The 19,478-nt window shown below is 42.4% G+C and overlaps 1 protein-coding gene across 1 annotated transcript; it reads left to right on the forward strand.

The window, feature by feature from the left end:
- The first annotated feature begins 5,447 nt into the window (after window positions 1-5,447).
- entpd2b (ectonucleoside triphosphate diphosphohydrolase 2b) lies at window positions 5,448-19,320 on the forward strand. Its single transcript, XM_028973812.1, has 9 exons — window positions 5,448-5,607; window positions 9,548-9,665; window positions 11,978-12,128; window positions 12,228-12,387; window positions 12,942-13,169; window positions 16,083-16,352; window positions 16,541-16,660; window positions 17,485-17,619; window positions 17,730-19,320. Exons 1-9 carry the CDS (start codon window positions 5,491-5,493, stop codon window positions 17,922-17,924), a joined length of 1,494 nt encoding a protein of 497 aa, XP_028829645.1. The 5' UTR covers window positions 5,448-5,490; the 3' UTR covers window positions 17,925-19,320.
- Window positions 19,321-19,478: the final 158 nt, after the last annotated feature.

Consider the following 19,478-nt stretch of genomic DNA (forward strand, 5'->3'; position numbering starts at 1 on the left):
GACACCAGTCTGTGTGTGTGTCTATGTAGCCCCCCAAAAGCATGTCTGAGTGTCAGTCAATCTATATATCTATATATTAATTCAAAGTAATAATGAGTAAAAACTGGGGCTGAAAGCCGAGGCCTTAAAAATGTTGCTGGGTGAGTGTGTGGTGCCGTGTCAGAAAGGAAACCGGACTGGCTCTATCAGATAGGCTGGCCCGCGGATGGGTGGGGCGGGCATGCTGAGAGATATGCGTGCGCCGACGCACGCACACACACAGTCGGGCAGTTTAAAGCTACTCTTGTGGTGTTTGCCATAATCTGTCTGATCCAAATAGTGACGAGTCAGTCTGAAGCCCGGCGTCATTGTTGTAATTATTGTTATTAAATGCATCTATATTTTAAGTTCATCCTTCTTCTGGCCAGGCTCACAACTGCAGGTCCCTAACGGTGAGTATTCCATTACCTTCTTCCATTAACTTTTCAAGCCAGACTGAGCTGCTTCTGCTCCATGGCTTTTGACACAGTGTGATTTGTCCTCAAGTGTGATGTTTGTCGTTATGATATTGTCATGCTGGCCTATTGTGGTGCGAACACGTCGCTACTTTTTCCTCCAATAGACCTGCTGCTGATATTTTCAGAGCAATGTCTTGCATCTAAATTTCCATTTAAACTGACCTGTGTGTACATGCCAAAACGACAATACGAGACTTTAATTATGATTTCGTTGCAGGAGAGGCCATGGAAACTGGCCCGCTGCTCCTACCCTCCCCGGTTCTCAGTCGTCCCGGCTCCTGGATGAAGTCCCTCTGCCCCAACAGCCGGTCGCTGTGTGAAGAGGGCGTGGCTCCGCGACGCCCCTCCCACCGCGAGCACGTGGTGCTCCTGTTGGCCGTGGCCGTTCCGCTGGCGCTGGTTGCCATGGTGATGCTGCTGCTCTGGAACTACTATTGTAGTATAGTCTGGGCTCAGTGTCGTGAGGAGGAGTACGTGCCCAAACTCTGGCCCTCGGCGTCCGTGGAGAAGAAAGGCGACTGAAATGTCGGTGAAATTGTTTTACGCCCTTGTGATGAATGGCACGGAATGTTTGAACTTCTCGCGAGAAGACGAGTCGGAGGTTCTGGCGTCCAGTTCTCCAGATCTCAGTTGAATCGAGCAAACCTTCAGGGCCTCGTGAAGCTCATGCCTCGACCAGTCGGGCCTGCATTTATTGGGGTGGTCATGATGTTATGGCTGAATGGTGTATCGTGACTTGCATGCAAGAATCAGTCCAATTGACAGGAACATGCAATTATTTATTTGTTACATGGCCAAAACTGATAAAAAAATCACGCTTATTACAAAAGGCTTTTGCTAAAAATGCCAATTGCTGATAAATGCTACTAGAGGAAAAAAAATACGTGATATGGCAGCTCATGGTCCAGTATAGGGCACCAAGCTTGTTTTTTGGACAGAATAATCAACTAATGCAAGTAAACACTACATTTTTGTGGACACGATTAATGTGGAATTGCGCATGGTGCCCAGTGTGAGCAGAATTAACTAACACAATAAATCAATTCAAATGATTTGTGATGCTAGGTCATAATATAATACAATATAAAATGTGATATATAATAACATAAAATATAATGTCATGGATGTAAAATTCCTTTATGTCCACCAGAGGGTGCTGTAGACTATAAACATGCTCTATATGTGTTGAAACCAAGTCTCTAGCATTTACTGCAACATAGAAAGGATGAGCCTCCCCCGACAGATGTTACAGGCCCCTCAGGTAATGTGAAGGAATTTCTTAATCACATTACTCTGTCCAACATGGGCAGAAATTGCATTATTGCACGGTGTCCCTCACAGCCTGCTGCAGCTCTCCAGAGAGTCAGAGAGTTACGCTCTTGTCATGCATCTGTGCGGCCTGAATGAGATGGTTGGGATTCCCCTGTATTGGTGGTTCTGGACACTGAACCGCTTCTCTGTGTACTGTAGTAACTTTGATCTGCCTGCCCCCTGGGCTAGGAGCAGGTCCGCTCTCTTTTCTAAAGGCCATCTGCTGTCTGCAACATATAGGGCAGACAGGGCCTTGTGAGCCACACAAGGGGCTTCTGTTTCGGATGGAAACTCTTACATTTAATCAGGGTATCTGTCACTGTCTCTTCGCCCTGGGGCAGGACTACCAACCCCATTCTGCAAGGACACTCAGACACACAGGCATGGATACAATATAGAGAGACGCACGCAGCCTAAACACAGGCGTGTACAGATCGACACACAACACAACACAACCACACTCATATGTATACTAGCCCAGCAGCTCACATGAACACTGCCACATCAGACACGCTCAACTCAGACTGTATTGTATTGCTGTCTCTACTGTGCAGGGAGTGGGGCCTGTGGGAAGTGCACCATCGAGAACCACCACAAAGATGGAGACTGGATAATAATGGTTACCATTCTCAGTGGGAGAACTAATTAAACCAATGATGGCGCCATCCCAAACCATAATTACACCGGAACTATACTTTCATTAAACCCAACTCATGTCTTTAGAATTTAGTGGGAGAGAAGGATGTCTGATCAGACAAATGCAGCAGACGTCAAGTCAACACAACCGGAAATTTGCTCTTTGTCAAATGTGAAGAACAAAATCAAGATAAATCATTCCAAACAAAGTAAGATAACCAACTCGAGATAACAAAAATGTATCTCCTGTTTATTCTCATTTTTGTTTTTCAATTTTTTAAAGTCACTGTCATTTCTCAATGACTTTGTAACAGTAGCCCCACTGCTGCTGGTTTTGCTTGTCTGTCCTCTTCAGCTGACAATTTCATTCTGCTGAAATGGTCCTGGGTCAGGATTCAGGGTACAGAACGATGACACCGATACAGCCCTGTTCTCTCACACTCCCGCCTGTGTAATGCACATTTCTTCATGTTCCTTTTCTGTAATATTTATTGCTATGTATCACCCATAAGGGCTACGTAAAATCGGCTCCAGGGAGTGGGACACAGCCAGAATAAGTGGCATCCTTATGGAAGTAACAATAATGTTCTTTGTGAGCCTGAGAAGGGTTTTGAGAGTTACACACTCCACCATTGTACTTTTCATTTCAGATTTTAGATATCTGTAATGGAAACTGAAGTGTCGCATGGTCTTATACCAGGATACAGAATGAAATTGTGACTGGAAATCATGTTTGGGCAGAAAGTAATTGCTAATGAAAACTTTTCTCACCAAACCTACCGGGCACAGTTGTAGAGTGGCATTTATTTAAACTGTTCTTTTTATGGGGAAGAATGTTCGTTTCACATACATCTTTAATGATTATTAAAAAAGATTTGGCAAGAATATGAAAAGAATGTGTCAAATATGTTTGCATTTTTTTTAATATTTGTATAATTAAAAAAAAAAGATACACGTTGTCTGAATTACATACACACCCAAAACAATATTTCAATGTCCAATGTTCAATGTCCCTTAGCAAGTTGTACCTTGACCAGCTATCAACAAGCCTCTGGCATCTGGTTGGACATTTGGCCAACTTTGTTTTCGGTTTCCTGTTATAGCTTAATTTATACAAAATTGTATCAGTGTTTGCAACCATTGTCCTGTCATATCACCAAATTGTTGATTTGAGGTGATTTTGAAGAATGTAGAAATAGTCCTCGATCTTCATTAAAGGAGCATGAAGCTACCATTATAGATGTGCAAAGCATTCACCATTCTTATAGCTGTATTTGTATTTGTATTTGTAGTTCATTTGGATTAAATCCAATAACAAGAAGTCAATAAAGGGACAGTGGTAGCCTAGCAGTCACACACTGCTCCCCAGGTGTCTGTCATGGCTGCCTACTGCTCACTAAGGGTGGTGGGTAAAAGCAGAGGACACGTTTCGTTGTATCACCGTGTGCTGTGCTGCAATGTTTCACAATGACAATCACTTCGCTTTCACTTTCAGTAGGCTTGGGCCTATTATTTTTTTGAACATTCAACACCACTTATTAAAAAAGGTTTATTTATGTGTGTATAATTAAACCCCCAACCAGTACAGATATGTAATGTACAATCATTACACCCCAGAAAAGGAAAATCAAAAAATCATTGGAGCCCACATTTCCCAAGACACTCCCGTGCCCATGATGCTGTGAACGTCTGACCACAATTTTGCCCAGTAACACACAGGTCACACACTCCTAGTCAGACCCCTATGTTATGTTTATGCTTGAACATTCTTCATGATGTAAATTTCCCACTTGTGGGACTAATAAAGGATCATCTTATTTTATGGTGTTCTTATTTGTCTCATGGGTATGAGGAATAGGAGGCATTTCAAACTATCCATCAAAAGTGCTCAAATTTATAGTATGGTACCATAACTAAACTCTGACTTGAATTGCGCAACAGTGGAACTGTGCATGCCAGCAATGACTGAATTATTAGAACAGAATGTGGTCTTGGTATACCACTACTTTTTTTTTTTTTTTTGCACAATACAATAGGATAATATTGATGCATAGGATGCAAGAGTTTATGACTGCATTTTATTCTGTCATGGAAATCAAAATCAAACTGGCCTGCAAATTTTAGGAAGACGATTCTAAACTGGTGGCATGGCTGCAATCCAGACCTTGCACCAAATCACTAGAAGACCCAGGACTGTTGAGCGGATCTAAATCAGACCCAAACCTCCAGCAACTGACCTGCTTGTGTTTAAGGGCCGCACAGTTAAAAGAAGAGGGGATTCTGGCTCTTTTTTACCTTCATGGCTGATTTGTTCACTATTGTAATCATCAAAAGCTCTTCATTAGATGCTCATTAACATGAGTGAATCCTAAGAAAGGGTTCTGTATAATAAACCTTCATGACTGTTGGAAACCGTCCCCGTTGACGAACTTAATGTGGTGGAGAGTGTGAAATGCTGCAGTCACAGCAAAAGCTGCCTGATTCGGAGAGATGCAAATCTGCTCGTCTACAAAGTCCTACAATGTAAAAAATACAGGTTGGCATAGTGGGCAAACACCTTTAGAGTAGGAATAAATGTTCCTTCTAAACTACGTTGAAGGACTTCACAAAAGTAAGAGTGACTTCTGTTGTGTTCAAGTTCAAGTTTATTGTCATTCCAGCTACATGCATGTACACAGTGAAACCGGAACCAGGTGCTACATGGAACAGAGTTACACGATATCGTCCATGCAGCGTTATTAATATTTTTTTTCGCTGTGATATAATCCACTTGCAACGGTGGGAAGTAAGGTGCGTTCGTCCCGAGAACTCCTACAACACGTCCCTGCAAGTAGAACCCCGAGGCATTAGCAGACGGGATTGCCTGACCGAATGCAGCTCCAATTGAAATTCAGCACGGACCCAGGAGCCAATGGCAACCGACGCCCCGCCCCCTCTCCGCCCACGGACCCCGCCCACCCCGTCCGATCGCCCCCTGAAAGCGCCGCGTGGGGCGCAGGCTCTGCACTGCGGGCTGCGGCCGCTGGGGAGTCCGGAACCCGGAGCCATGGGGAAGATGAACTCCCTGCTGGTGTCCCAGGTCGCGCTGCTCCTTTTTGGGATCGTGGCCATCGTGCTCCTGACCATCCCGATTCTGGACGTGAGTGAGCCGCCAGGGAACATGGTAAGGACGATGGACGAGAGCAAAAAAAAAAAAACGTGCACAGCTTCTTACAGGTGTGACAAGACTGAACTTGCAGAACAAGAAATGCCTTTTTTGTGGGTTTGCATTTCATATTTTATTGCTTTTTTTCATGTCATGTAAAACATCTACTCCTATTCGCCAGTTTCACACTTTTCATGGTTGTTTGTTCTCCAGTCGATGGGGGAGATGATGTTTTCTCCCTGTGCGCCCATGTGCAGGTCCTGACCAGGTTCACTTTAAAACTTCATTCATTCGCTTTGGAGATTAACAACGTGTAATCCTCCCTGAACCCTGTTTTCATGACCTGACTTTTTTTTTTGGCGAGTTGAGGTACTTGCATGCATGGGGTTGGACTTCGGTCTGCTGTGGTCTTCTAGACACCCTTGTTCTTCAGAGTGTCTGAACTCGGTTCCTCCCGGCACACACACAGGATGTGCTCATCAAACAACCCCCTTTAGAGCAATGCAACATAACTTTCCAAACAGAAAGTCTATTTAAGAATGGAACGGTTGGAAAATATGCTTGCAGTAGGTGTGTTTGTGTATTCTCAGTGTGTGTGTGTGTATTCTGTAACGGTTCTCAGGGGAAGCCAGATGTGAATGCTATTAAAGAACTTTCTTCAATCGAATTCCTGCTGCTTCCATGCAATGAAGATTCATGGGAAGCCATCTGCCAAAGATGATCTGTGTGTTAAGGGTCCTTGTGGAACTGTAGGGATGGTCAGGCATTCCTCACTGGTGTCTGCTTGTTTTGAAGTCTGGGGAAAATCAGTCCTGTTCCTACAAAATCAGTGTGCACGTGCTTAGATTTATTTCATACTTACATGCATCTGCTTGATTATTTGCTAGAATTTAAGAATATAAGATGTTTGACATGAAAGCATGTGGGTCAGATTGCGCTGTCATGTATTACATGTCCAATGAGAAGAAATTACCAAAGTCCAGTGCAAAAACTAAATCCCTCATCCCAATCCTTTCACATTAAATTGAAGAGACTTTGACTGGTCATAATGATGTGAACCTACACAAGGAAAGGTGAAAGTGAAGTGATTGTCATTATGAAACACCGCAGCACAGCACACGGTGACACAACGAAATGTGTCCTCTGCATTTAACCATCACCCTTGGTGAGCAGTGGGCCCCCATGACAGGTGCCCGGGGAGCAGCGTGTGGGGACGGTGCTTTGTTCAGTGGCACCTAAGTGGTACCAACTCCTTAAACGCTAGGCGATATAAACGCTAGATACTGAAGCACAACTGTCGGGGGGTGAGAGGTGGAAAGGAGTGGACGCAAACGCACAATTCACAAACACAGGGATTTAATAGTAAATAAACTGGGCTTGGGGGCTCTCTCACTCACACAAGAAAAGCAGGGTCACAGACAAAGAGAGAACAAGGACGGGACACAGCAAGGATGCATTTATACACATAACAAGAGGTGCACACAATCACAAACTCAGCAAAACAAGAAAACCCGGTCCAGGGTAGTGGAAAACATCCAGACATCCCCACCCCTGAAAGCATCACACCGGGGCGCCCAGAGAATGTGAAGGAGGACAGCAAACAGGTGAGGAGCGATAGGGCAGCAACAACAGATGTCCATCGAGTCTGAAGACTCAGCATGCGCCCGACTGCTCACTCGTCCTCGTCATCGTCCTGAAGACTGCACGGGGAGACAGGCATCCGTCTCTCTACCCGGGATTATGTGGTGAGAGCTGGATCCTGGCAAGCTGAATGGGCGTCAAACACCATGGACTGCACTCAACCTTGCCTGGAATCACAGAGATTCCAGGGTTGAGGGAAGCCAAGATGTCACACCTGACCACGGGGCTGAGACGGCTGCATCCAAGTGGTTCTGTCATCATGACAAGCCAATGGAAGAAACTGTACTGTTCTCATGTGGCACAGTGACAAGTTCAAGTCCCCGACCTCTGTGAGATTTGCTGGGAAAATCAGCTTAATCCATCCATCTAGTATTAGATTGTGTAAATAGTCTCACATCGTACTAATTCATTTCAGAATTCAGTGGGTTGAAAACATCTTATTTGAAGTGGAATTTGAGTAGTTAAGTGACATTAAATATTTTAAGCAAGATTGTTGTGTTCTTTCCAAGTTTTTGTTATATTTACAGGTAGAAAATACTATAAAATAGTTGTGAGCGTAGCATGTCAGTTGATATTTGGAGTGACAGCACTTTTTGTTGACATCTTTCACCTATTTGTCTTCGTTAAAGGCTGCTTAATTCTGCATGGTCTTTGGGACGCCATTATCCAGTGTGATGATGACAAATCTGCAGGTTGTAGACAAAGCTGGTCTAAACTCTTTCAAATGACCTCACATGCAGTGTAGACTCACACTCTGAGAGGTATATCATTATTTATTTTAATAGAATATTTTTTCTAGTCACACTGTAAGTATGATTTAAATATGGAAATATTTTTTATAGACTTGATGGTATCAAAGTACAGACATACAATTTTTCATTGAGGTTATCCTAATTTATACCTTGCCTTTTATTCTGAGATGTGCACTTTCAGTGTGGTCATGAGTTTCAGTACTGCTGCACCGCTCTGTGCAGGACTTTACTTGCAGGATCACACGTTCTGTTGCAGCAGAATACATGCCACCAAAACCCTGCTGTAGACAGTAGCTTGTAGATCTCCATATTTTAAGCAAGATTGTTGTGTTCTTTCCAAGTTTTTGTTATATTTACAGGTACAAAATAATATAAAATAGTTGTGATCGTAGCATATCAGTCGATATTTGGAGTGACAGCACTTTTTGTTGACATCTTTCCCCCATTTGTATTTGTTAAAGGCTGCTAAGTTCTGCATGGCCTTTGGGACGCCCTTATCCAGAGCCACTTACAATCAGTAGTTACAGGGACAGCCCCACTCGAGACACTCAGGGTTAAGTGTCTTGCTCAGGGACACGATGGTAGTAAGTGAGGTTTGTACCTGTGACCCACTAGGTTACTACCACACAGATCATTAAGTAGATTACATAGTCATTATGTAATCCTCTTTTTAATGACATCTTTTCACAGATTATGTGATTGCTTACAGAATTAGCTAGCATTTCATTTATTTTTACCTCTCTTAATATAAAAAATTCCCTGTGTCCCTGTTGTAAAGTTCTTTTCTCCTAAATGTTACTTCCACCGTTCCCTACCATTTCTTAACAATATTACAAACTGCGGAAATGGCTACCAGAAGAAAGCTTTTGCTTTCATTTTGGATCCTTGTTTTTATTTTTCAGAATGGACAGTGGACAGTGGAACAAACTTGAGAACTCACTGAGTTTATACGGCTTTGAAATCATAAGAATGACTGTGAAAAAGTCATAACTCAATAAGCTAATTAGTTACCTGAGAACCCAAATAAATTGGGGTGCCTAAATCTTTGGATTTTTGTTTTTTGTTGATGGTGTTTTTATTATTATTAATAAATTGTGCAAAACAAAATAATGTATCAACCTTAACTACACATATTTTGATGATCAGTTCGTCTGCTGATCACTTGCCCTTTCACAGTGACGGACATTTTAAGCAAGGGTGCCCAAACTTTTGCACACCACTGTAGCCACAGCTGCCTGTTTTCTGTTGCCTCTGACAGCCATCTTGTGCAGTTTAGAGACCTTCTTCATTACCACAGACATGTTATTACCATGCTAGCATGATGTTATGTCTCTGTTTTCTCTGCACGCTACGTTCTTGCTGCTAATTTCTGTTTGTTACTAATGGCACTATAGGTGTGGCCCTTTGGCTGCTGTCAGCAGTTCATCTTTTGCCCTGACTCACCAAACACTTTACTTTGCGCAAGGAACATATTGCATTGTTTTAAATTTGTTATAATTGATGAAGTGAGTGAATTGGTTTTATTAATAATGATTAACTTTTTCACTTTATTTCCTTTTCTTTAGTATGGCATAGTGCTGGACGCAGGTTCCTCCCACACGGCCATGTTCATATATAAGTGGCCAGCAGATAAGCAGAATGGCACGGGCGTGGTCACCCAACACAGCGAATGTCACGTCAAAGGTCAGTGACCTCTGACCTTTCTGTCTTATGCACCATAAAATATGTTGTCCCAATCATAGAAGACTGCTTTGGCACAGAAGAGTGCTTTTTGCCACAGAGCTTCATGTATTTTCTACCAGAAATTGACCTGTTCCGGGCAGTGGTCACGTTTACAACAGAAAGCTTTGCTCTGAAACGCTAATCTGACCCAGAAAATGTCTACTTTCAGTTTCATAGCAACCAGATGCAAAACAGAAAATTGCTCACCTTCATTAGCAATGGGAGGTTTGGCAAGGTATTATCTAAAGTGTGTGTGTGTGAGTGTAGTGTGTTCTTCATCTGGATCTATGATCTGGATTGGCCAGATGTTTCGTTGCAGGGCTGAACTGTGTTTACTCTTCCCTGTCAGGCGTGATGATGACAAATCTGCAGTTTGTTGAAAGCAGCGGTTGTAGATAAAGCTGGTCTAAACTCTTTCAAATGACCTCACATGCAGTGTAGATTCTGAACTCACACTCGGAGAGGTATATCATCATTTATTTGAATAGAATAATATTTCTAGTCACACTATAAATATGATTTAAATATGGAAATATTTTTTATAGACTTGATGGTATCAAAGTACAGACATACAATTTTTCATTGAGGTGTGACAGTTATCCTAATTTATACCTTGCCTTTTATTCTGAGATGTGCGCTTTCAGTGTGGTCATGAGTTTCAGTACCGCTGCGCCGCTCTGTGCAGGACTTTACTTGCAGGATCACACGTTCTGTTGCAGCAGAATACATGCCACCAAAACCCTGCTGTAGACAGTAGCTTGTAGATCTCCATGGTAACGGTACCGAATGGTAACCAAAATTCCTGCCGGTCTATCATTCATATTCATATTATTTTCACAGTGCAGTATAAGACATTGTGCATGGGGGAGTGTTTGCTAATGTTACATACAATGCCGATGGCCTGTGTGAAACTAGCATGCATTGGGCATCCTCATCTCCAGGATACAGTTAAATAGCAAGTTGCTTTTTATCTTGTTTGTATCTGTTTATTGTGTTGTTGTGACATTAGCAAACACTTCCCATGCACTGTGAGCATGTAGTGCCACGAAAAGCGGGGCCTCAGTCGAAGAAGGAATCAGTCGGTGTGTGCTGTTCTTGTGGTTTCCTTTTGTTTTGCCACTTCTTTCGTGTATAATATTGTGATGATGGAGGATAAACTGGTGTGAAAAACAGATTACATCATGCTATAGTTACAGGGGTTAAATATGGGCGTAGCCTCATATCAGCCATTTACCTGATCTTTCATCCCAGTACATAAATGAGATGGCGAAGCTGGTTTAAAATGATGACACGTGTGGAGACTGATTAATTTATCTGTTCCCACAGTTTGTGCTCTATGTGCAGGAACCACAGGTATGCTAATTGTGGGAAAACCAACAAACGAGAATCCCTGGCAAATCTGTGTTGCTGCGGTGACTCACTTGCCAGACTGGCATCACCCTCCCCAGTCCGGGTTCTTCCTGCCTCTGGTTCTATGAAACAGTGTGTGTTGAAATAGTATGTTATTCCAATGTAAGGGTTCTTTTGCAAGCAGCACCCATATCAATGTAAAAGAATATGCAAACGATCCCTTATTGTTAATTATGCATCCGATCATTCTGGCACCCAGCTTCGAGGAGGCTTCATTTAGATCAGTGGTGTTTAGAAATCCTGTCCATGCAGATGATTCTACCTTTTCACTGGCTCTCCAGGACAGAAATCCATGCAGTAGAATCAAACGAGAATCAATTGAGAAGTATTGTTTTTTTTTTTTGACAATGTTCTTTTCTACAGGAAGACTGTAGTATATGTGCAACTGCATGTGGTTATTTTTGAATAGCACCTGTTTTAATTTTGCATTCTCTATTGTTATATATTAAAAAAGTACCTTTAGAACAAATCTGAATGCTCAGGATTATGAAAAGTAAACAATTATTTGATGCATTTTTCACTGTTGGCTTTTCTCTGCCACCAAGCCAATGGAGATGGTTTTCCGACAGTCCTGAAAGAGATCCTTTTTGAACAAATCATGTAATAAAGCAGATTCCTCAATATTATCACTGTCACAGTTTCCATAGAATCTGAATTTGACAGGCAAGGCAAAGGATCCAGACCCTCCGTATAGGTGAGGGGAATCCTGCTCGGGAATCTGTCAAGCGTTAAAATTTACTGTTTGCTCCGAGGCCACATGTGGAAAAAGCAAGTCAGGGCTCTGGGCTGCATGCGTCAGCTTGAGTCGGCGTGGGGAAAAACTGCCGTTACTGTTTGCGTGTGTTTGTTTGTGCGACCTGCAGGAGGGGGTATCTCCAGCTATGCTGGTCAGCCAGGGGGAGCAGGGCGGAGCCTGGAGGAGTGTCTGAACCAGGCAGTCCAAGACATCCCCAAATCTCGGCACCAGCAGACGCCGGTGTACCTCGGCGCAACAGCTGGGATGAGACTGCTAAAGTATAAAGGAGTGTGTGTGTGTGTGTGTGTGTGTGTGTGTTTGTGTGTGCTGGGCTTTGATTATACAAAATGAGCAACTTTTTTTTTTCTTTCTCTTAGCATGTCCAACTCTGCGCAGTGCACACAGGTCCTTGAAGAAGTTGGCGTGAAGATCAGGTCTTACCCATTCAACTTTAAGGGAGCTGCCATCCTAAGTGGGCAGGAGGAAGGAGCCTATGGCTGGGTCACAGTCAACTACCTGCTGGAGAACTTCATAAAGGTCCACTGGCAGAGCATCACACACCACACCGCAATCCGATCCTGAACCCAAAATCAGGGGCTCATGCTACCACATATTGGCATAATTTATTATTATCGTTCATTATTAAAATGATCCTGCTTATGCATTTTTGTTTTTCTGTCTTTTTCTACATATAAGTGTTAAAAACCAGTATAAATATTATAAAATTGGAAAATAAAATTGGTATTGGTAACTTTCATTTAGTTTAAGCAGTTAATCTTCTAGTGCAGTAGTAAAAGTACTTGTGTATTAAGTGTATTAATAACCGGCAGGACATTCTTAATAAACCCTTCATGGTGTCAGTATTCAGTTTTTGTTGCTGTGTTCACGAAATGGTAGGTAGGTAGGTAGGGTGGTAGTAGCCCAGTGGGGGTTCAGGTTCAAATCCCACTTACTACCATTGTGTCTCTGAGCAAGACACTTAACCCTAAGTTGCTCCAGGGGGGGACTGTCCCTGTAACTACTGATTGTAAGTCGCTCTGGATAAATGCTGTACATGTAAATGGAAAATGAAATGTGTGTTGCCTCTGCAGTATGGTTTTATCGGCCGCTGGCTGAGCTCTGGGAAGCAGACGGTGGGGGCACTGGACTTTGGTGGAGCCTCCACCCAGATCACGTTTGTGACGACGGAGCCGGTGGAGGACGCGCAGGACGGCATGACGCTTCGTCTCTACAGCCAGGACTACAGCCTGTACACCCACAGCTTCCTCTGTTACGGACGAGACCAGATGCTCTACAAGTTGCTGGCCCACCTGGTGAAGGTGCGGTGTAACACAGATTATTTACACTCATACACATGTTTTCCATGAATGCGCCATTAGGCTTTTTTTGTCATTTAGGTGTATTGTTGCCAAACTCTTGATTTTAAAGCCGAAAGGGAGAAGGTTGGCAGTTCTTCCTGATGGTGTATGAGAATGGCATTGGGAGGGTGGGGTAGGTTGTCAGGTCTCACAGTTTTGCTTGTAATTTGCCAGATGGCAAGGTAGCAGATGATCTTTTTTTTAAAGTGTTAACGCACTGGATATGATGTAGGCTTGCACAGGATGTTTCTGAACAGACGTCTGCTCCACGGGTTTATTGTGCAAAACAGATGCTGACGGTTTTGTTTGCTCTTGAAAGAATAAAAGAGCAACCACGAGCACAAATTTATAGAAACAATCATTTAAAATGGTGAAGTGTTGAGAAAACCAAAATGATTTGCAGTAAATTATATTCAATTTAATTTATTACCAAAATCTTCATGGTCTTATATTTTAGAAAAAGATCAAATCATGAAATCATGCTTCACTCCCAGTCTGCCTTTTCCTATAAAATAATAATTTTTAATCAGTCGTCAATCCTTATACAGGAGCTCAGGGTTTTACCCTCTTGATGCCAGTGTGTGATCAGTGGTGCAGGTGCTAGTAGCCTAGTGGGTAACACACTCGCCTATGAACCAGAAGACCCAGGTTCTAATCCCACTTACTACCATTGTGTCCCTGACCAAGAAACTTAACCCTAAGTTGCTCCAGGGGGGGACTGTCCCTGTAACTACTGATTGTAATTCGCTCTGGATAAGGGCGTCTGATAAATGCTGCAAATGTAAATGTGTATACTCCAACGTTCAGAGGACCCATCCATGCGATCCTTGCAAAGTTCTTCACTGTGTGCATTGTCAAAACCATAAGTTCTCATTTAACGAATCTGCCACAACATAGCAAGCAGTAAAATGTAAGAAATAGTCTAAACATTCCCGCTGTCATTAGCCTCATTACCCTTGGAAAGACTGATGTCTGTTATCATGTGCGGCATCTTGTTTTTATGCTAAGTCAGCTTAGCATGAACCCCTTTGTTTTGTGTGCATTCACAAAAAAACTTTCTTGATGTCACTTTAGTAATGGACCTGGGATCACTTACTGGTCTAACTGGTCTAACTGTCAGTCAGATTTCAACAAAACGTGACGTTATGTGAAAACTGAGACTATTCTTTTTCATCTAGGTGTGGTCATTCTTGTGCTTGTTATAAACTCCTCATATGAAGACCCTCCACTTCAGTTTAGCCTTCTACTCTTTACTCTTTCAGTTGCATTGTCTGTATAATTCCCCATTTACCCAGCAGGCAACAGTCTTTCATCCGTCAGGGATGTTATTAACCCAGACAGAGGCAACACCCCAGAAAAGGTCACCTGTCTGGGTTTATTAACACTACCAGAGAGGAGCTTGGGACCGTGAGTCAGCACTGCTGTCTACACCTGACTTATTTCTTAGTCTGTAGGGTAACGTGTTGTTCCTCCTTGAGGAGGCTTAAGGGACTAAGCTTTGTTGAGCAAGAAAACAGGCCAATTTGACTGTTAACCGCAGTTACCTGTTAACCGCAGGTAACAAATTGATGTTCAGTGCTTTTATCTTTTTAACCACGCCGCTGGTTGCCATGTGCTACATTAATTGCACTTTGGAAAATAAAGGGTTTTGAAGAATTGGCATCCGCTGTATTGGGGCCACAAGTTACACGGTAAAAAAAATTATCTCAAACGATCATTTCTACAGCGTAATTCATCTTTTGTTTTGTCATGATCGGCATCGCCCTACCTCTCCCACCAAAGAACTTTAAAGGTCCTTTATTATGAAAATTTAACATTCATATGAGTTCCCCTAACCTTTTCTTGCAGAGGCAGGAAATGGCAGTAGGTGTAAAGAGTGCTTTGCCCATTCTGCTTCACCATTCAGAGATTGCCAGTTCAGATGGTCAGATTTTAAATTTGTCCCCTTATGACGTCATAAGGAGAAAGGTTACCTCCCGTTTCTAAACCAGCAGGATATATATATCAAGTCAATGTGAAACACTGCAGCACAGCACACGGTGTGTGCCACCCAGAGAATTTCCCACCCCTAAATTTCCCACCCATAAACTCCATCTACCGTCATGGCTTGAAAACGTGTGAAGCATTGCAGTGGCTCTGTGATTAGATGTGAAAATGAGCACAAATGTATTATTTGTTCAGTCACGCAAGATACTGAAGAACCAGCAGGTTCATTTTCTTTCTTTCTGGAAAAACGCTGTTTTTTCCTGTTTGCATCAAACATTGTGGTTGCTGAATGGTGTTGATTACGTCATTTTCGGGAATCCCCCCTCACTTCTATAGGCCGCTCTCCTCCTCGTCCTGCCCCTCTCCTCCTCATTATCACTTAAAGCAACACACACCGAAACAGCGCATCCTGGGGAAATCTCATTGTAGGACTGGATCAAGTGGCTATAGTTTTGCACCACAGCTGAATTTTGGAAAGAGACTTACAGTAAATATACTGTAAGTCTCTTTCCAAATTTCATCCATAGTGCAAAATAGAATTAGGGGACATCAAATTATTTTACACTCATACACTCAAGCAAAAAAATGTTCATAATAGTGGACCATTAAGTTAAATGAGCTGACCTGCACTGTTTAAGTTTAAATCCAGATCAGATTTAGTAAACTTTAGTCTTGCATTTCTTGAATAATGAGATTATGGGAAAGAAAAATGAAAAATCTGGTTATAGATCATAGCTTTGAGTGGAGGTGAGGTGTGAGTTGGTTACATTGTTGCATTGTTGATTTAGTTTATTGGATGCACAGATGGCTTTATGATATTTTCTTTTCTCCATTTACTGTTGTTTCGGGTGGTAAGATTTAATGATGCTTCCTCTGTTATGCCTCCAGACTCAGAATTACCCTGCGGTGGTGTCACATCCATGTTACCCAGCAGACTACAAAATAAACCTGACACAGGAGTATGTCTTCGACTCGCCTTGCACCGCATCCCTGAGACCGACGACTTACACCTCCCAGGCCAAATTTACTGTGGTGGGGAGCGGAAACTACAACTTCTGCCTGGGAAACATGTCTGAGATCTTCTCATTGAAGAGCTGTCGATTCTCTAAATGTTCTTTCAATGGGGTCTTCCAGCCCAAAGTTACAGGAAACTTCATAGTGAGTTGCCACTGTGACCAAATGTGAAAATCATATTTTTGTTTAACCTGTTTATATATATAAATATAGATATGTATTTTTTTTTAACTTAAAATGATTTAAAAATAAACAGGCTCTCTATCTCTATTTCTCTTAACATAAAATTTCTCTATCTCTCTCTCTGTCTCTATCTATCTATCACATATCAGGCATTTTCTGCTTTCTTCTATACATACTCCTTCCTGCAGCAGGTCACGGGCATTACTGTGGCCACGCCCTCTGAGATGGAACAAGGAGCCAAGGCTGTCTGCAGTATGACGTTCCAGCAGGTAGCAACGCTTCTCACACATCGTTCCAACTGTGCAGGATGTGCTATGCTGTAGCCTGTTTGGTGCGAACGCTTTGTCTGTTTCAGCTTAAATACTGCTCAGCAGATGAGAAGCCTGCAATACTATTTATTTTTTTACGTTGAAATGTCCATATTCATCATAAATCTATGTGCACATGAGCAAAGTTCCCACATCAGTTTTACAGTGAAAAACAGAAAGGTTTGGGTAGATACTATTTCTACACATAACTAGATTTCTAATAGTTCAGAGTTTTGAGCGGGCACAGAGATCATATACACCATATACAGATTTAAAAACATTCTATCTTTCTGAGACAGATTTTCTGGCTGTAAGCCTCACTGAACGGGTACTGCAGCCTGCTGGCCAGTATTTAAGGTGGAACTGACAATTCGATTGAGGAGATAACGTCAGCATTTTGTGAGCTGGTTATTACATGCCGCCCTCTCCCTCTGCAACAAGCAACAGGCGCCCTTTCTCACCACAAGCTGGAAATAAAAAACTGATCGCTGCCCATGCAACATAATGTCAGGGCAGGCAACAAAAAAAAATTCCGATGCCCTTGATGCCGCCCTGGGCAAACGCCTGTGTTGCCCATATCGAAAACCGCCACTGTTGGGGTGCATGTGTGCACAGCTCTGGTTTCCCCTGTGGACGTTGGCTTATCTGGAAGACGAGTTACTCTCTCTGTGTATGTGTGTCTGTAAAAGACCCCTCTGTATTGAAATGACTAGGTTCCTCTTCACACATCAGCTAAAGCTGTGAGTGTGAGTTCCTGTGCCTCTATGTGTGCGGTTTCTCTGCAGATGCTTGCTAAAGCTCCAGATCAGAAGTCCCGTCTTCAGGACTACTGCGCTGTCTCTGTGTTCATTAAAGAACTTCTGCAGACTGCATACGGATTTGATAATCAGACCTTTCCACAGATTAGTTTCCAGAAAAAAGTAAGTCCACACATGACACAACTCATTTACTCATAGATTCTAAACTGTGAGTTTATTTCATGAACAGTGTGAGATTCGATGATAAAGATATGTTTCATGTGTGTGTGTAGGCTGGTGATACCTCCATTGGCTGGGCCCTGGGTTACATGCTGAGCCTCAGCAGCTTGGTCCCTGCAGAGAGTGTGTCTCTCAGGAAAGCCATTCAGCCAGGAGCCTGGGTCCTCCTCCTCTTCATCATCTCGTTGCTCCTCATCATCACCCTCGGCTGCCTGGTCTACCGGGCCTGCGGACGGAATAAAGATTAAGCCCTGGACCAGCAGTCAGAAGCTCACTCCCCTGTTCACCCGCGCGGGGCTATGCACTGATATCTGGAGGTGAACTCTGCAGAGCAGGTTTTTATTACTGGATGACAACACAGCTTCAAAAAAATTGTCAATTTCCACTCAGGTGCTGCAGCCCCGGGTTTAACACGTTTAACCTGCATTTAGCTCAGGAACTGCATACTAATGGCATGATTAGAGTTGTGTTGGGCTGTGGTAAATCCAAAAACACACACAGGGCTGTGGCCTTCTTAGGTGCAGAGTTTCACCTGCCAGTTTTAAGGAAAGGAATGTATGAGACAGTGAACTCTAAAGGTCACTTGTCAAATAGTTGCTTACAAGCTCAAAACATGACCAAACATTCCGTTATTTTCTCGAAAAAAATCATAGAAGCACATCAACAATTGAACAATAAAATGTGTCATGAATTAGATAGAAATTAAAACATCTTTAATTAATTCAATACATGAATTATAAACACAATTTATTTAATTTGGGCACATTCAGCTCATCAGTTACTTGAACTTGTCAGTCTGACCCACTTGGGTGGGACTATCGCTGATTTAGCCTGATCTTGTACAGATTGCTTTGGTCTGAAGCTGTGTCCTTTCCAACATGGCACTGCCATCCACTTGTGATTTTCCAACAGATCAGCAGAATATATTTACATTTTACAGCATTTACCATATACCCTTATGTAGAGCAACTTACAGTCAGTAGTTACAGGGACAGTCCCCCCCTGGAGACACTCAGGGTTACTCAGGGACTCAATGGTAGTAAGTGGGGTTTGAACCTGGGTCTTCTGGTTTATAGGCGAGTGTGTTACCCACTAGGATATTACCACTACTTTGAAGCAGGGGATGCTGAAGATGAATATGTAGCAGGTAAAGCAGAGGAATTTATTCATGTAGTTGTGCCCAAATTAAATAAATATGTAATAAATATTAAATAAATATTCCAATATCACACATTAAATACATTATTTTTTATTTCACTTTTTTATTCCTGTCATATTGAATTAATGAATTATATTTTAATGTCCTATTTTTAATAATTCATGACACATATTATTATTTAGGTTTTGCCCTCTAATGGTATATTTTTAGTTTCTCTTTTTGTATATTAATAAACCTGTTCAGATTTCACAATTCGTCTATTATACCACATGTATAGGCTTACACAGAGCTGTTGTCTGTTTAAAGACACAAAGAAGAGAACCTACAAATCGGATGTTTTGCTTGATTTTTGCTTCGGTTTGGCTGTCAAATATACGCACACACAGCAGAAGAGGTTTTATATACATATATATAGTACATAATAAAGAATACAAAATATAACAAATTTTAATTAATAAAAAAAGGAAAAGGAAGCGGCCCCATAATCAGAAGGTTGCTGTTTCGAATCTCAAACTGCCAAGGTGCCACTGGGGTCCCCTTTAACAAAGCACCGTCTCCACACACTGCTCCCCGGGAGCCTGTCCTGGCTGCCCACTGCTCGCCAAGGGTGATGGTTAAAAGCAGAGGACACATTTCGTTGTGT

The sequence above is a fragment of the Denticeps clupeoides genome, chromosome 3 (genome assembly GCF_900700375.1).
Source record: "Denticeps clupeoides chromosome 3, fDenClu1.1, whole genome shotgun sequence".
NCBI classification, from domain to species: Eukaryota; Metazoa; Chordata; class Actinopteri; order Clupeiformes; family Denticipitidae; genus Denticeps; species Denticeps clupeoides.